Source organism: Benincasa hispida, chromosome 9, assembly GCF_009727055.1.
Source record: "Benincasa hispida cultivar B227 chromosome 9, ASM972705v1, whole genome shotgun sequence".
Taxonomy (NCBI): Eukaryota; Viridiplantae; Streptophyta; class Magnoliopsida; order Cucurbitales; family Cucurbitaceae; genus Benincasa; species Benincasa hispida.
Window position 1 is genome coordinate 82,997,212 of NC_052357.1, and position 14,727 is coordinate 83,011,938.

General features: G+C 37.2%; 2 protein-coding genes across 3 annotated transcripts; one reads left to right on the forward strand and one right to left on the reverse strand.

The window, feature by feature from the left end:
• The first annotated feature begins 3,594 nt into the window (after positions 1–3,594).
• On the forward strand, positions 3,595–9,484 carry LOC120086929 (calcium-transporting ATPase 1). Its single transcript, XM_039043736.1, has 7 exons — positions 3,595–4,315; positions 5,499–5,553; positions 5,638–7,589; positions 7,828–7,986; positions 8,193–8,364; positions 8,449–8,747; positions 8,884–9,484. Exons 1-7 carry the CDS (start codon positions 4,139–4,141, stop codon positions 9,130–9,132), a joined length of 3,063 nt encoding a protein of 1,020 aa, XP_038899664.1. The 5' UTR covers positions 3,595–4,138; the 3' UTR covers positions 9,133–9,484.
• A 36-nt stretch (positions 9,485–9,520) lies between these two features.
• On the reverse strand, positions 9,521–14,008 carry LOC120086930 (cyclin-D5-2-like). Of its 2 annotated transcripts, none has more exons than XM_039043737.1 (5): positions 13,123–14,008; positions 12,943–13,029; positions 12,575–12,866; positions 12,355–12,491; positions 9,521–12,268 (listed from the first exon to the last, which is right to left on the reverse strand). In XM_039043737.1, exons 1-5 carry the CDS (start codon positions 13,327–13,329, stop codon positions 12,041–12,043), a joined length of 951 nt encoding a protein of 316 aa, XP_038899665.1. In that variant the 5' UTR covers positions 13,330–14,008; the 3' UTR covers positions 9,521–12,040. The 2 variants fall into 2 exon arrangements, with proteins under 2 accessions (XP_038899665.1, XP_038899666.1); XM_039043738.1 differs by having other exon boundaries at positions 12,938–13,029; positions 13,123–13,148.
• Between the last annotated feature and the right edge of the window lie 719 nt (positions 14,009–14,727).

Below are 14,727 nucleotides of genomic sequence, written 5' to 3' on the forward strand. Positions count from 1 at the left end.
CTGACGAACGCGTTTTAAGGCCTGTCACGCACCTGCTCTTAACCTAACACAGCGTGCGGCACCCATAGAAAGTACATAATGGAAATGTGCAACCGAAAGCAACAAGCAAGGGATGTTGCAACTTGCGCGAAAGCCGTCGACGAGCTCGATCTCGGTCGAGCTGCTTCGCTCCTTCCCATCTATCTTCACCGGGAAGAGGGGGGAGGCCCTTACGCAGTGTAGCAATGTTGAGGAAGATCAGATGGTAGAAAGAAGATCATCTGCTTGTCTCTTATACACATCTAGATGTGTATAAGAGACAGCAACTCCGATGACTTGTTACCAACTCTGACAACCACTTCCGGTGACCCAACTCCGACGACCACCTTCGTGCTACCAACTCTGACGACCCATTGGCTCCGACACAAACTCCGATGACCAATTCCGACTACAAATTTCGATGAAAATCACCTTCAATGATCACCTTTAAGCGAGAAACTCCGACGACCAACTTGGGACTTTGACAACCACTTTCAACGACAAACTCTGACAACCAACTCTTATACCACCTTTATGCGACTAACTTTGGGCTCCGACAGTCACCTTCGACTACAATCTCTAATGAAAATCATCTTTAATGATAAACTTTGATGACTACTTTCTCTTGAGCAACTCTAGGATTCGAAAACCACCTTTGATGACAAACTTCGACAACCAACTCCAATACACCTTCATGCAACCAACTGCACGCTCCACAACCACCCCCGACTACAAACTCCAGCAAAAATCATCTTCTATAATCAATTTCGACAACCACTTCCGACTACTATAAGACCGATAACTCTTAAAGTATGTTGTAGGGTTGTTGATTATATAAAAAATATTATTTTGTCTACATCAAGTGCAATATTTATACGTAAAAATTTGTTAAAAAAATATTTTTATTTAATTGAATTCACATATCAAATGAGTGTTAAGAATATTTGGACGAAAAGTATGTAACATATAACAAAAAAAAAACCATAAAATGAAAAAAAATTTCTCAAAACATTTTCCAACAAAAATTAATAAAAAATAGAGATTTGTTCTATGATGATTATCCAAATTTAGAGGAAATGAAAGTAAACTTGTTGAAGAAATGTGGTGGCATTCTATTGGTTGTTACGATGATGGGGGAGATTTAATTAAAAAAAATCATGACATAGTAAAAATATAGAGCAACAATAGGAAGAAGAAGAAGATGATGATGATGATAATGAAATTCACGGATAAAAATTAGCTAGAATCAAAAGTTTTGATTTAACTTTGGTTTCTCATTTTATTTAAATACTTCTACAAGAAATGTAATGGGTTAAGTGTCGTTCATCGCCCAAAAAAGAAAGAAAGAAAGAAAAATTTTAAATTTAGAAGAAAAAATTGCAATCCATATTTTATTCAAACAAAAATGAGTAGATTTATTGAATAAAAAAAGTTAAAAAACAGAAATAATAATCATAAAAGCATATTATTGAATAAAAAAATTTTGAAAACTGCATCAGATACCTAGATATATGAACTCTGCACCCCAAACACAAACCTATGGACTTAAACCAATTAACTCTGCATCCCAAACACAAACATATGAACTCCAGATATCCTATCTCAATTTTGCGTCCCAAACAACCTCTAAAATAGTAAATTTCACAAGTCGCTCCCTAAACAATCGTGACTATTTCAATGCTATACTCAACGATGATGACATTACTCCAACTAGACTATATATATATATATATATATATGGCCTGACGAACGCGTTTTAAGGCCTGTCACGCACCTGCTCTTAACCTAACACAGCGTGCGGCACCCATAGAAAGTACATAATGGAAATGTTGCAACCGAAAGCAACAAGCAAGGGATGTTGCAACTTGCGCGAAAGCCGTCGACGAGCTCGATCTCGGTCGAGCTGCTTCGCTCCTTCCCATCTATCTTAACCGGGAAGAGGGGGGAGGCCCTTACGCAGTGTAGCAATGTTGAGGAAGATCAGATGGTAGAAAGAAGATCATCTGCTGAGGAGCTCCGTTTGATCTCCCAGAAGCGGAAGCTGGGCGTCGTCAACCACAAGTCAGTGAATGGGAAAGTCCTAGCAACGGAAGGCCGTGCAACGGGGGGGCTCGTCGTCGCGCTTCCCGTTCTTTCTATTATCCCATTTGATCGGAAACTAAAGCGCACACTCGAAAGTGCTTCGAAAGGTGTCGCAGGTGCGCGGAGCCGGAGCCCGCCATGTTTGTCGAGCTGCTTCGCCCTCTCCCTATCGGTCGAGCTGCTTCGCCCCGATGTCGTTCAGGAATATGAGAGCAAAGAAAATTCCTTTGAGTGCCTTTTGTTGTGGATACAGACGAGCTTTTATATATATATTATTATATATATATATATTATATATCAAATGTCCAACATCATTGTGAAAATCAATTTTAATCGTTGGAAGAGAAACCAAAATTGTGCATGGTCAACTAGTATAATGCCTGTATTGTGAGTCTCGAAGTTAGACATTCAATTATTTTGTTCCACATATTATAAAGAAAAAGAAAATTTGAAATCCAAAATTTTAAAATGCATGAGATTAAAACGCGATTGTTTAAATGGTAACATTGTGTTGAGGGTCATATGATAATAGTTATTATTGTTTATGAATAAATAGTGCATTTTACAATATTTAAGTGTTATAAACTGTTATAAGTTCTAGAGCGATTGATCAAATTGAAAGACAGGGACTTTTCACTAAAATAAATCATGGACAATACTAAAATTAAAACAATTAAATTACAAAATTTAATGAGTTATTAGTAGCTTAGGAATTATTAGACATAAATTTAGAAAGGGTGAGAGTAATTTGAAAAATCAAGAAGGGAAAGTTAGCTCTGAAATCCATTAATTAAATAAAAGAGAATTTGCAATGGATGCAAATTCAAAATGTATAATCTAACGTGTACCTTCAACATATGAAAAATCGTAGATATGACAAAATTGACAAAATTCTTTAATTTAAATTTTCGTTTATTTCATGTTTCAATTTTGCCCTTTTGTCAATTATATTTTTTTCCATTAATTTGTATATTTTGTATATTTCTTGTTTGTATCAATATGAGTTATTACTCATTTTAATTTTTGTATTTGCTACATTTTTTAAAATTATTTTTGTAGTTTTTTCCCATTTTTAAATGATGTTTATTTTATTTTTAAGTACAAATATACAATAGGTTGGGGAGATTCAACCTAACACTCATATTATACTCATTTTGACAAGTTGGTCGTGTTACTTAAATAACTAGCCATTTTCAATCATGTATCAAATGTATCAGACATATACTAGTAATGCGTCGAGTTTATCAAAGGTATCAAATGTATATCAATAATGTATCAGGTGGATTGAACTTTTTTTTTCTACTTTTGTAAAAGTAATAAGTTTGGATTATGGCCCCATTTTTAAAATTTATTTTATCAAATCTAAATTAAATTATAAATGGAAGGTTTAAGACAAAAAAAATAAAAAAGAAAAGAGACATAAGATGCTTTTAAAACGTAAAAATAAAAATGAACAAAAGTGGAAAAGAGAGAATGGGGCGTCAAAATTAAAGAACCAGAGCAGGAAATAGCAGCAAAGGAAGTAAAAGAAAACGAGTGGAAGAAACTTCCTAACACCTTCCAGATCACAGTAATCGAGGTCAAAGATGGTGGGTCTGGTTCTAGTACAAACCAACCAATTATAAAACACTGGACAGAACCAGCCACCGGTGGCCATGGAGTCAAAGCCACGCTGCTGAAGAATCAGATGTTGTTTTTCTCTCTTCAATTTAGACGAATTAAACCTCTCTGTTCCTTCCTTATTGCGCATGTTTTTTTGTTTTTGCTAATAGTAGAACAACTGGAAACCTAATTGCACAGTATTCCATCAGATCGACGACTAGGAGGAGACTGATTCTTTCTATATTCGCAGCTCAGCCGCTGACTGTTCTTTTTACGGTTCTCTCTGTGTGTGTGATGTTCCCGTTCTTCTTGCCCTTTGTTGTGGTTTGATTTCTGCGCTGAACTTCAAGCTGAAGCAAGATCTGGAGTTTTTGTTTTTTTTTTCCTTAATAGCTGTAGATCTTGAAGTTGAAGGTCAGAAGGTAATAGAATAGAGATGGAAAGTTATTTGAATGAGAATTTCGGCGACGTGAAGCCGAAGAACTCATCGGAAGAAGCGCTTCAGAGATGGAGGCGGCTTTGCTGGCTGGTCAAGAATCGGAAACGGAGGTTTCGATTTACTGCCAATCTCTCTAAACGATTTGAGGCCGATGCTATTAGACGCTCAAATCAGGTATCTCATTGATCCTAATTCTTAACCTTTTTTTTTTCTTAACATTTACTTGAATCTGCAGTAGTTTCTGGACTTGGTGAACTTGATATATTAAGTGGATGTTCTGAAGTTACTGAATTCGAATAATCAGTCCGTTTTCTTTACTTCTGTATCGTCAACAAAGTAAAAACAAATAAAAATCCGTGTATTGTCTAATCTGAATAAGAAATTTCACCACAATTATTCTCTTAACGTTTCTTCACAACCCGTAAAAATCGGCTAGTAGGTGTAGAAAGTATGGAAAGTTGGTATAGGTGTTCCTTATTATTTTTTTAATTGGCTATTTCTATTGAAAGGGTCCCATTCTTTGAACAACGCAGCAAGATTTGAAATAGTAGATTTCACATGATTTCCTGTTAAATACTCTTAATTTCTAACAAATATTTTTTAGAATATTTTTCAAATTATGGTGGAGGATGACTTTTGTACTTTTCAAAGTGCTACCTCGAGAAAACACTTTGACTATAGAACCCAAATTTGAAAATTTTGAAAATTTTGAAAATTACATTTAATTAATCATATAACATTTTCATTCTTCAAAAAAGCAAGCCAAACCCAGAGGAAACTCAACAATTGCTTATAGAAAACGTCCTTCTTAAGAGTCAACCTGAAATTACCTCAACCAAATATTTAGTTAAAGCAGAATGAGGCAGATGAAATACACATTACTTAAAAAATTATTTTTCCAGGAGAGTACAATATGCATACGCAGCCAATATACTATACGTGGCTCCATAGTTAATTCGTTCAGCTTTCATACTCGTCAATTTGACATTGATAGCCTGGTGTTTCCCTTGGGTTGACATTATGGGATCTTCTTAAGAATTTGTCTGGTTGCAAGGTCTTACAAACATCATACCATAAGAATTCGTGATCACCAAGGGGAACATTATCTTGTATCACAATTTGCGATCTATGGTTTTGCAAGCTGTGGGACGGGATACAGGCTTGATAAATAGTGTCGTTGTTTCCAGGACTGAGAGATTGGAATGAAATCCATATGTTACACTGTTTTTCCACAAATTTCTAACGTGCATTGGAGTTTAACCTTGAACAACAATTATATCCTGTAATGCGATCTTCTTTCCTATTTTGTTGCTTTTGATTTTGATGCTTAATTGTTTTTTTTTAACAACCGTTGCAGGAGAAGTTCAGAGTTGCAGTTTTAGTTTCACAAGCAGCGCTTCAGTTCATCAATGGTAAGTAAGGTCTTGTTATGCGATCAACTGAGACTGACGTTATAGATTAGTAATTCATGTTGCACTGTCTTTGAATGCCTGCAGGGTTGGATTTGTCTCCTGATTACGTTGTGCCTGAAGAGGTCAGACAAGCAGGTTTTGAAATTTGTGCAGATGAAGCAGGCTCCATTGTTGACGGCCATGACCTGAAGAAGCTGAAGATTCATGGGGGTGCTGAGGGTATTGCAATTAAGCTCGCCACGTCAATGGAGACGGGAATTCCTACTACGGACCATTTGATCCAGAAAAGAAAAGACATTTATGGAATTAACAAATTTACCGAAAGCCCACCTCGAGGATTTTGGCTTTTTGTTTGGGAAGCTCTCCAGGATACGACTCTAATGATACTCGCTTTCTGTGCTGTTGTTTCCCTTCTTGTTGGCATAGTGATGGAAGGATGGCCGAAGGGTGCTCATGATGGGCTCGGCATTGTTGCGAGTATCTTGCTTGTTGTATTTGTCACTGCCACCAGTGACTATAGGCAATCGCTTCAGTTCAAGGATTTGGACAGGGAAAAGAAGAAAATTGCAGTTCAGGTTACCAGAAATGGGTTGAGACAAAAGATTTCTATATACGAACTTCTTCCTGGTGATATTGTTCATCTTGCCATGGGTGATCAGGTACCAGCAGATGGACTTTTCGTTTCGGGGTACTCTCTTCTGATAAATGAATCCAGTTTAACAGGTGAGAGCGAGCCAGTTAACGTAAATTCTCAACATCCTTTCCTCTTGTCCGGAACAAAGGTTCAGGATGGTTCGTGTAAGATGGTTGTGACTTCTGTTGGCATGAGAACCCAATGGGGAAAGCTGATGGCCACTCTTAGCGAAGGAGGAGATGATGAGACTCCTTTGCAGGTAAAGCTCAATGGGGTGGCGACAATTATTGGTAAAATAGGCCTGTTTTTTGCTGTCATAACTTTCGCTATATTGGTTCAAGGATTGTTCAGTCGCAAGCTAGAAGAAGGGTCTTACTTCAACTGGTCCGGAGATGAAGCAAGGGAAGTTTTGGAATTCTTTGCTGTCGCCGTAACTATTGTTGTGGTTGCTGTGCCTGAAGGGCTGCCTTTGGCGGTAACACTGAGTCTTGCTTTTGCAATGAAAAAGATGATGAACGATAAGGCACTTGTCAGGCACTTAGCTGCTTGTGAGACGATGGGATCAGCTACTACTATTTGTAGTGACAAAACTGGGACCTTGACAACTAACCACATGACTGTTGTGAAAGCATGCATCTGCAGCAAGGTGAAGGAAGTTAGCAATTCTAGCAAGTGTTCCGATTATCGTTCAGAGCTTCCCGATTCCGCTGTTGGTATTTTGCTGCAATCGATATTTAACAACACTGGCGGAGAAATCGTCAAGAACAAAGATGGCAAGAATGAGACACTTGGGACGCCCACCGAGTCTGCGCTTCTGGAATTCGGCCTTCTGCTTGGTGGGGATTTCCAAGAAGAACGACAAAAGTCCAAAATCGCAAGAGTCGAACCCTTCAATTCTGTGAAGAAACGAATGGGGGTTGTTCTGGAGCTCCCAGCTGGTGGCTTCCGCGCGCACAGCAAAGGTGCTTCAGAGATCGTTTTAGCTTCATGTGACAAAGTTCTTGACTGGAACGGTGAGGCAGTTCCTCTCAATGAAGAGTCCAACAACTTTTTGAAGGAAACCATCGAAGAATTTGCGGGCGAAGCTCTTCGAACTTTGTGCTTGGCTTACATGGACATTGAAGGCGAGTATAGCTCTGAAAGTCCGATTCCCGCTAGTGGCTACACATGCATAGGAATTGTTGGTATCAAAGATCCCGTTCGTCCGGGAGTCAAGGAGTCCGTTGCAATTTGCAAGGCCGCCGGTATAACCGTACGGATGGTTACGGGAGATAACATCACCACCGCCAAAGCAATTGCTAGGGAATGTGGGATTTTGACTGATGATGGTATAGCAATTGAAGGTCCTGAATTCAGGGAGAAGAAGGAGGAAGAATTGAGTGAAATAGTACCAAAAATTCAGGTACATTTGAATAATTTTGATTTTAGAACTATAATACTGTCACTGTTACTATTAGCCCAAACCGAAATAATGGACAAAATAGAAGTTGGTGTCGATTTGGCAACTAACAGAGACAAATTCATCCTTGAGAATGCCTTTTTTTTGTTTTACTCAGCTAGTTCTCTGGGGCATCATGTACCCTCTTAATTGACCCTGTAAGAATTGGCGTGCTAAAGGAATTTTGGTGTTTCTTGTGCAGGTTATGGCTCGATCTTCGCCAATGGACAAACATACTCTTGTAAAGCACTTGCGAACCACTTTTCAAGAGGTCGTTGCAGTTACTGGGGATGGAACAAATGATGCTCCGGCGCTCCACGAAGCAGATATTGGATTAGCTATGGGCATTGCTGGAACTGAGGTACTCAAATTGTCTTAAAGATGATAATTCAGAGAATCCTTAATTCCCATTTAAAAAAAAAAAAAAATCCCTCCATAAACAACAATATTCTTGGGAGTGGGAGGCCCTGCGTAGTTGGAGGGGTTTGCTGGTCAAATAATTAATCTTTTACCGTACATTTTGAGCTGATACAATCTTGAAGTTAATGACATAAAACGTGAATGTAGGTGGCAAAAGAGAGTGCTGATGTAATAATTCTTGACGACAACTTCTCTACGATTGCAACTGTTGCCAAATGGGGGCGTTCAGTCTACATAAATATCCAAAAGTTCGTCCAGTTTCAGCTAACGGTGAATGTGGTTGCACTTCTCGTCAATTTTTCTTCAGCTTGTTTGACAGGTTAGCTGACATTGATTTTTGAAGTTATAATCTCCCTTGCCTATGTGAAATTTTGTGAAAATACTTAATTTGCGGATTTCTCAGGAAATGCTCCCCTCACTGCTGTGCAATTGCTTTGGGTCAACATGATAATGGACACACTCGGAGCACTTGCATTGGCAACTGAGCCTCCTACTGATGACTTGATGAAGAGATTGCCAGTTGGTCGGAAAGGGAATTTCATTAGCAATGTGATGTGGAGAAATATCTTAGGGCAGTCATTATATCAGTTTATAATAGTTTGGTATCTCCAGACGAGAGGACAAGCTCTTTTTCATCTTGATGGCCCAGATTCTGGATTGATACTGAATACACTAATTTTCAATGCCTTCGTCTTTTGTCAGGTAATTTGTTTACCCAAATTCTTGACCTTTCCACAGATGCTCGAGTAATATTCTCGTCTGGTACTAGTTGATTGACTGACATCCATCTTCCTTCTTACTAAAGTTAACTGTGTTCATAAATTGCTGGTCTTTGTAGGTTTTCAATGAGATAAGCTCAAGAGACATGGAAAAGATAAACGTGTTTGAAGGAATATTGAAGAACTACGTCTTTGTGGCAGTTCTCGCTTGCACTGTCCTTTTCCAGATCGTAATCGTCCAATTCCTGGGAACATTTGCAAACACCTATCCTCTAAACTTACAGCAATGGTTTGTCACTGTGTTATTTGGATTCCTTGGCATGCCAATTGCAGCAGCTTTGAAGATGATTCCGGTTGGATCAGACTGAAAACAGTTTCTTCTTAACTCTAAAAGTTTAGAGCAGAAAACTCATTTTCTTTTCCCAATTTTTTTGGGGTCATCTCCTCACGAATTTGAATTACACTTCAATCAGTTAGACAAGCTACCAAAAACTTGAGGTAAGGATAACCTTGTGCAGAAGAAGTTGATCTTTCCTGTATATTTTTAGCCCCTCTCAAAAGTTGCCTACCAACGACTTATTTTTCTTTTTTTCTTTTACTTTTCCTTTTTAAAAGGAAGCTGTTATAGGACATCAGTTTTGGATCATTAAAGGTCCTCTCAATATGCTTGTATTTATAACTCATTTCTTTTGATTTATTGCTTAGTATTTTGTTAGAACATCGTGGCTCTGATTTCCAATCAACAATATTTATTAGTTTTTTTTTTTTTTTTGTTACATTTATATAGTTTTATCCAGAGTCCAGACCTTCTATGAGGCATGATTGCTATGCTCACAAATTAAAAGCCTTCTAAGCCATTAACCATTAGCCATTAACTCTCTTAGGCCCCTTTTATATTGGATATACAGGTGAAATTGAACGTTTTATTGAATCTTCATCATAAAGAAAGTTATAAGTACATAATTATTGAACTATGCTGACAGCCGAGTTGTGATCTTTGAAGTTGGATGAAAGTTTGAAACTTGGTATATATAAGCTGTAAAAATCATGAGTCTCAGTGAACTATAACTCCTTTTTCAATGGTAATAAATCAGGTCTCATCGGTGAAAATAGGAGTTTTCACTTTTCCTTGAGAGGGATACAGGAGCGTAGGAAAAGGCTGAAACAAGAATGCCCTTTGGCAGTGGGGGCAAATCTCTCTCTCTTCTCACCAAATTTCCAAATGACAGCTCAAGCTTTAGCACCGCCCTAACCTATCAATCATCAAACACATTGTGTGCAAAAGAAGAAAGCTTAGGAAGATGTCACTTTTTAAATTGAGTTTCATACATTGGAAGTAGAAGCTTCCTTGAAAAATAGAGCCTTTGTCACTTCATTAAGAAATATCACTCTCAAAGACTACTCATCTTTTCTTTTTTCTTTTTCATTTTCTTTCCCTTGACATATCATATCTAAATTTCTCTATGGTATCAACTCCAAAACCCCTTTAGACTTTAAAGATATTTGGGATTAAGCGTGGAATAGTGAGCTCTAAGAAGTTACGAAGTCTTAGAAATTATGAATTTTTGGAACCACGATATAAAAAATTGATAAAATATAAAATTGATGTTTTTAGTAGTAAGACTTATTATCTCCTTGGTTGAACAAAGAATGTAGGTAATAACTCCTATTTCCCAACTCCGTAGGCCAAACACAGCCTTTTAGCATAGTTGTCTTTATTCTACATTCAAAAAAACATTGCAGTCCACCAAATTAACTTCTGAATCACTTGGCCTATGTTGAATAAAATATGGGTGCAAAAGTTTCCCTTTGTACACCACCTCTTGGAAAAATTACACTAGCTTTTAGATGGGGGCTTTTTTTAAGCCAATAAGAGGGATCCACATTTCAAGTTGGGTAGAAAATAGGCATCCTATGCAAAAGAGAAGGTACCATTATAGTAGTAGGATTCCTGTAGCTCATTTCAACAAAAGAACAATTCTACTGATAACTGCTCACGGTGTATCCCTAAGCAATCTCATGGGACGTCAACCTGATCCTGACCATATCTCCCATCCATCCCCAAAGGACTGCATTTTGTTTGCTTCTTTTCTCTCTCTCTCTCTCTCTCTCTCTCTCTCTCCTTGGTGAAAGTGAATGAAGAAGACTCTTTAACCTTTGTCTTGGTAAATGGGTAAAATCCGTTTTTAGTTTCAACTCTCAATTGACTTTCATTCCCCCTTTGTTTGGATATTAATCTTTTTGTAAATGCCAAACCAATAGTTTGGCTTTTACGTTGATAGCTACAATCCATCTTTGATTGGATGGATATGGACTTTTTGGTTTTGTTTAAACATTGCATAGTAGTGATTAACAGTACTCTGTGTGTATTGGGAAAATGCAGAGTCCACAGTGCACAAAAATCAAATATCATTGAAGTTTTGATCAAACCATATTACACATATTAAAAAAAAAAAAAAAAGTCTTGGAAAAACAACCAGGCTGAAGCTCTAAGTTTTTATTTTTCTTTTTCTTTTTCTTTTTTTTTTTTTTTTTTTACAGGGAAAAGAGCTTGGCCCCCACCTCAAAAGGCTTGCCCCAAACATTCAAACATATCCAATCACTTTCACCTTTTACAAAGAAACATTTTTGAAGGCTAAAATGAAGCAAAGATGCATCAAATCACAGTAAACAGAGCTTGTCCATCACTCCTCAGCTCTTTTTCAGCACTTCCCCCACACTCCCCAGAGCCTCTTCTCACTTCTCTCAACTTTCTTACAGCCTTTTTCAAAGAAACCAAGAAAAGCATCCCCAGCATCCCATGAAAAAGCCAGGGTTTCGCAGAGACAGCTAAAAAAAAAACACCACAATTTTTAAACCAGTAAAAAAGGAAGAGTGAAACCATATAAGCAAAGAGAGAGTGAACATTAAGTAAGAGAATAGCTGTCCTATAAGCGGCAGCTTTCTTCCAAGCCCTTCTCCCTCCCTCCCCCTTGTGGCCTCCTGGTCCTTCCCTATGACTTTGGCCTAATAAAAATCAGAATCAGCTTTTCTCCTTCACCTTTCACTTTTCCTATTTTTTACATGCAGGTGCAGCCCAATAAATCTGTACTTTTCTTTTTAGTTTCTCTATTCTTTCATCATTGGTTCTTTTCCGGGAAAACTTCATCAATTAACCAACAAATCAACCAATTATTGTGTCATAAAACCCCCTAATTTATCATCACAAGTCATTTGTGAGAAGGTAAAAATGGAAACTAAAAGGAAAAACAAAAACATTCCTCATCATTTTTCTCTCTACCGGGGCCGTTTTGCTTCAGCCACACCACATTTTTCATCAAAGTTACTAAAGTTTAGCCGTTTTCTTTTCGAGGCAATCGTCGATGTTACTGAAGAATTTTCAGAACAATCCATGGATTTCATTTGGGTTGGTGATAAATCTGGCGATTTCAAACACTCTGCTTCTTCTCTACATTTTTCCAATCTGAGCTCTTGCATCAGATTGTAACAAGAAACCACCTCTTCCTGTGAACAAAAAAGATAGGTTAAACTAAATCAGAGATTTGGCAAAAAAGGGAGAAACATGGTCCCAATTTCTTGATAGAACTTACTACTTCAAGATATCTACATTGCGAAATGGAATTCATCTTCAATTCCAAGGCTTTCCTTGTTAATCTGTCATCCATTGCTGCTAAAATGGCTGTGGCTGCTGCTACTTCAGAAGGCCGATGGTTTTCTGTACTTGTTTCTGCATTCAAGATTTGAACGTAATGAAATGAACAAAATCCGATTGGTTGAGAAATTGATGGAAATGGGTTATGTGAAAACTACCTCTAATCATGACCCAGATGAGTTCGACAATCTGAGAAACTTTATTGCTTGGTGGGGATTCAATGGATAATTTAGATATGAAATAAGGAATGAAGGAGAAAGGAGTTGTTGAACTCATCTTCCATTCCAATGTGTTCAACACCAAAAGCTCCATTCTTTGGATTACCTTGCTTTCAAAGTTGAAATCATCCACTGGATATTCTGACAGTGCTGGAACCTTCAATTCTTCCATTTTCGCCGCTAAGGAAAGACAAGCCACTGCCAATAGCCTAATTGCCCACAGCTTCTCATTCTGCAGCCATGGATTTTTTTATTAACAGAGTAAATTAAGAAGCCATTGCCAGAGGAAATGGAAAAATGAACCTTACAGTAATGGCTCTCCTCGAAAGGAACCGATCGAAGTATATCATTGAAAGATAAGCCGTCTGGCAACCAAATCCAAACACATTTCGGGTCTGTGAAATTAGAACAATAGTCAATTGAATTGAATTGATTCAATGGCCAGATGAATCAAGCAAAAAAAAATGCTAAAAAAAAAAAAGACGAACTTTGAGAATCCATGCAATTGCATCCAAACGAGCACATTTCACCCAGTTCCCAAACACCAAAGATTTATCTTTTCTAAACCCAAAACTTTTCTCCTTTACAAGCAATGTATCAACATAATCATCCTCTGCTGGGCTTCGATTTCCAATGTTAATGAATGTGTGTTCATCCACAGTTTCCTCATCCAAACTAGCCCCAATCTCATCCATTTTTACAACAACCGAAAACCCTTTTCTTCTATCACATTCAAGATGAGATCCGATTACAAAGAAACTGAAAAAACAGAAAAAGAAAGAAAGAAAAACAAATCCAGAACCACGAAGGGAGAACAGGGGGAAGTGGAGATGAGGGGTACCCCCAAAAGCAGAGGTGGTGTTGTTGTTGTTGTTCAGCAGTTACAGAAGAAGGAAAGGATTAAAGAAAAGAAAAACCCAATCTGGGTATTCTCAGAACGTGGCGAGATTTTAGAAAGTCTTTTGGTTTTAGGGGGTTTTAGAGAGAGAAGCTTGTTGGGTTTTTGTTTTGAAGAGAAGACTGGAATTTGACTGAAGCAGAGGGTGTGTGTTTCTGGGGTTGCCGGCTTGGATTGGACTTGAGCGAAACTGTTTGAATATACGCGAGTGAGATACACGCACCAATCGTTCTAGAGATCTCTCACTGCCACTTATATTAATACTATTGGTTGCTACCGTACCAAAACCAAGTACTTTCTGTATTTTGTAACCGCACCCAGTACTTTTCTTTCCTTCCTAGACTTGGACTTGCAATTTAGTCCTTGTAATTTATATTTATTTTTTTTTCATTCTATCGCTATGATTTTGATTTTGTTTTATTATTTTTTTTTACCAGAAAAACAAAATTGATTTGTAGGATTTTGACCAACTTTACAAATAGTCTTTATTGTTGTCCAAACAAATTTCTATTTGGATAATTGCATTCAGGGTTATTATTGGAGTTTAGAGAGAATTAAAAATGAATGAAAGTAAGTGGGTATTACGAGTGAGTTTTGGAGATAAAAACCACTCTTCTCTGTCGAAAGAGTTCTGTGTTTTTTGGGATTCTCTTTTTGTCAAGTAATTAGGTTACGTATTGAATGTTGAAGTAATTGATTAATTTTTTGAGAGCTTTTCTACCTCTTTAATATATATATCTTTTCTTCAAACAAAAAGAAGTGAGTCAAAAGGAGAATAACTTGGTGAAAGTTAACATCCTACTTCTTTATTTGATGTCAAAAGTATAAATTTTCACTCTTACTTTTTTTTTTTTAGTGAAAAAAAGAATGAAAATAAATGTTTCACTCTAATGGGGAAAATAAAATTTAGACACTGTTGATAAATTTTTAAAATTATAAACACCAAATTGAAGTTAATGGCAAATTGATAGACTAAATTGAAAATTTTAAAATGAAAATATAAACCAATACTTTATTATTATTATTCTTTTTTAAAAGAACCAAATTGAAAGGTAACCAAAACCATGGGGTCTAAAATTGCAATTTAGCATTTTCCTTTTCCTTTGTAATTATCTTTAATTATAGAAGGCTCGCACTCGCAGCACCAACTTCGGTTCAATGACCAGTCAAATCTAGCCACGTAATTATTACAGAA

Bases quoted from the DNA above. Each gene is read 5' to 3' on its own strand.
- LOC120086929 (XM_039043736.1), top strand. From the start codon at position 4,139: ATGGAAAGTTATTTGAATGAGAATTTCGGCGACGTGAAGCCGAAGAAC. The intron at 7,590-7,827 runs GTACATTTGAAT...TTTCTTGTGCAG, and splicing joins AAATAGTACCAAAAATTCAG to GTTATGGCTCGATCTTCGCC. The intron at 8,748-8,883 runs GTAATTTGTTTA...TGGTCTTTGTAG, and splicing joins ATGCCTTCGTCTTTTGTCAG to GTTTTCAATGAGATAAGCTC.
- LOC120086930 (XM_039043737.1), bottom strand. From the start codon at position 13,329: ATGGATGAGATTGGGGCTAGTTTGGATGAGGAAACTGTGGATGAACAC. The intron at 13,030-13,122 runs GTTCGTCTTTTT...CTAATTTCACAG, and splicing joins CAATTGCATGGATTCTCAAA to ACCCGAAATGTGTTTGGATT. The intron at 12,867-12,942 runs GTAAGGTTCATT...CCATGGCTGCAG, and splicing joins TTTCGAGGAGAGCCATTACT to AATGAGAAGCTGTGGGCAAT.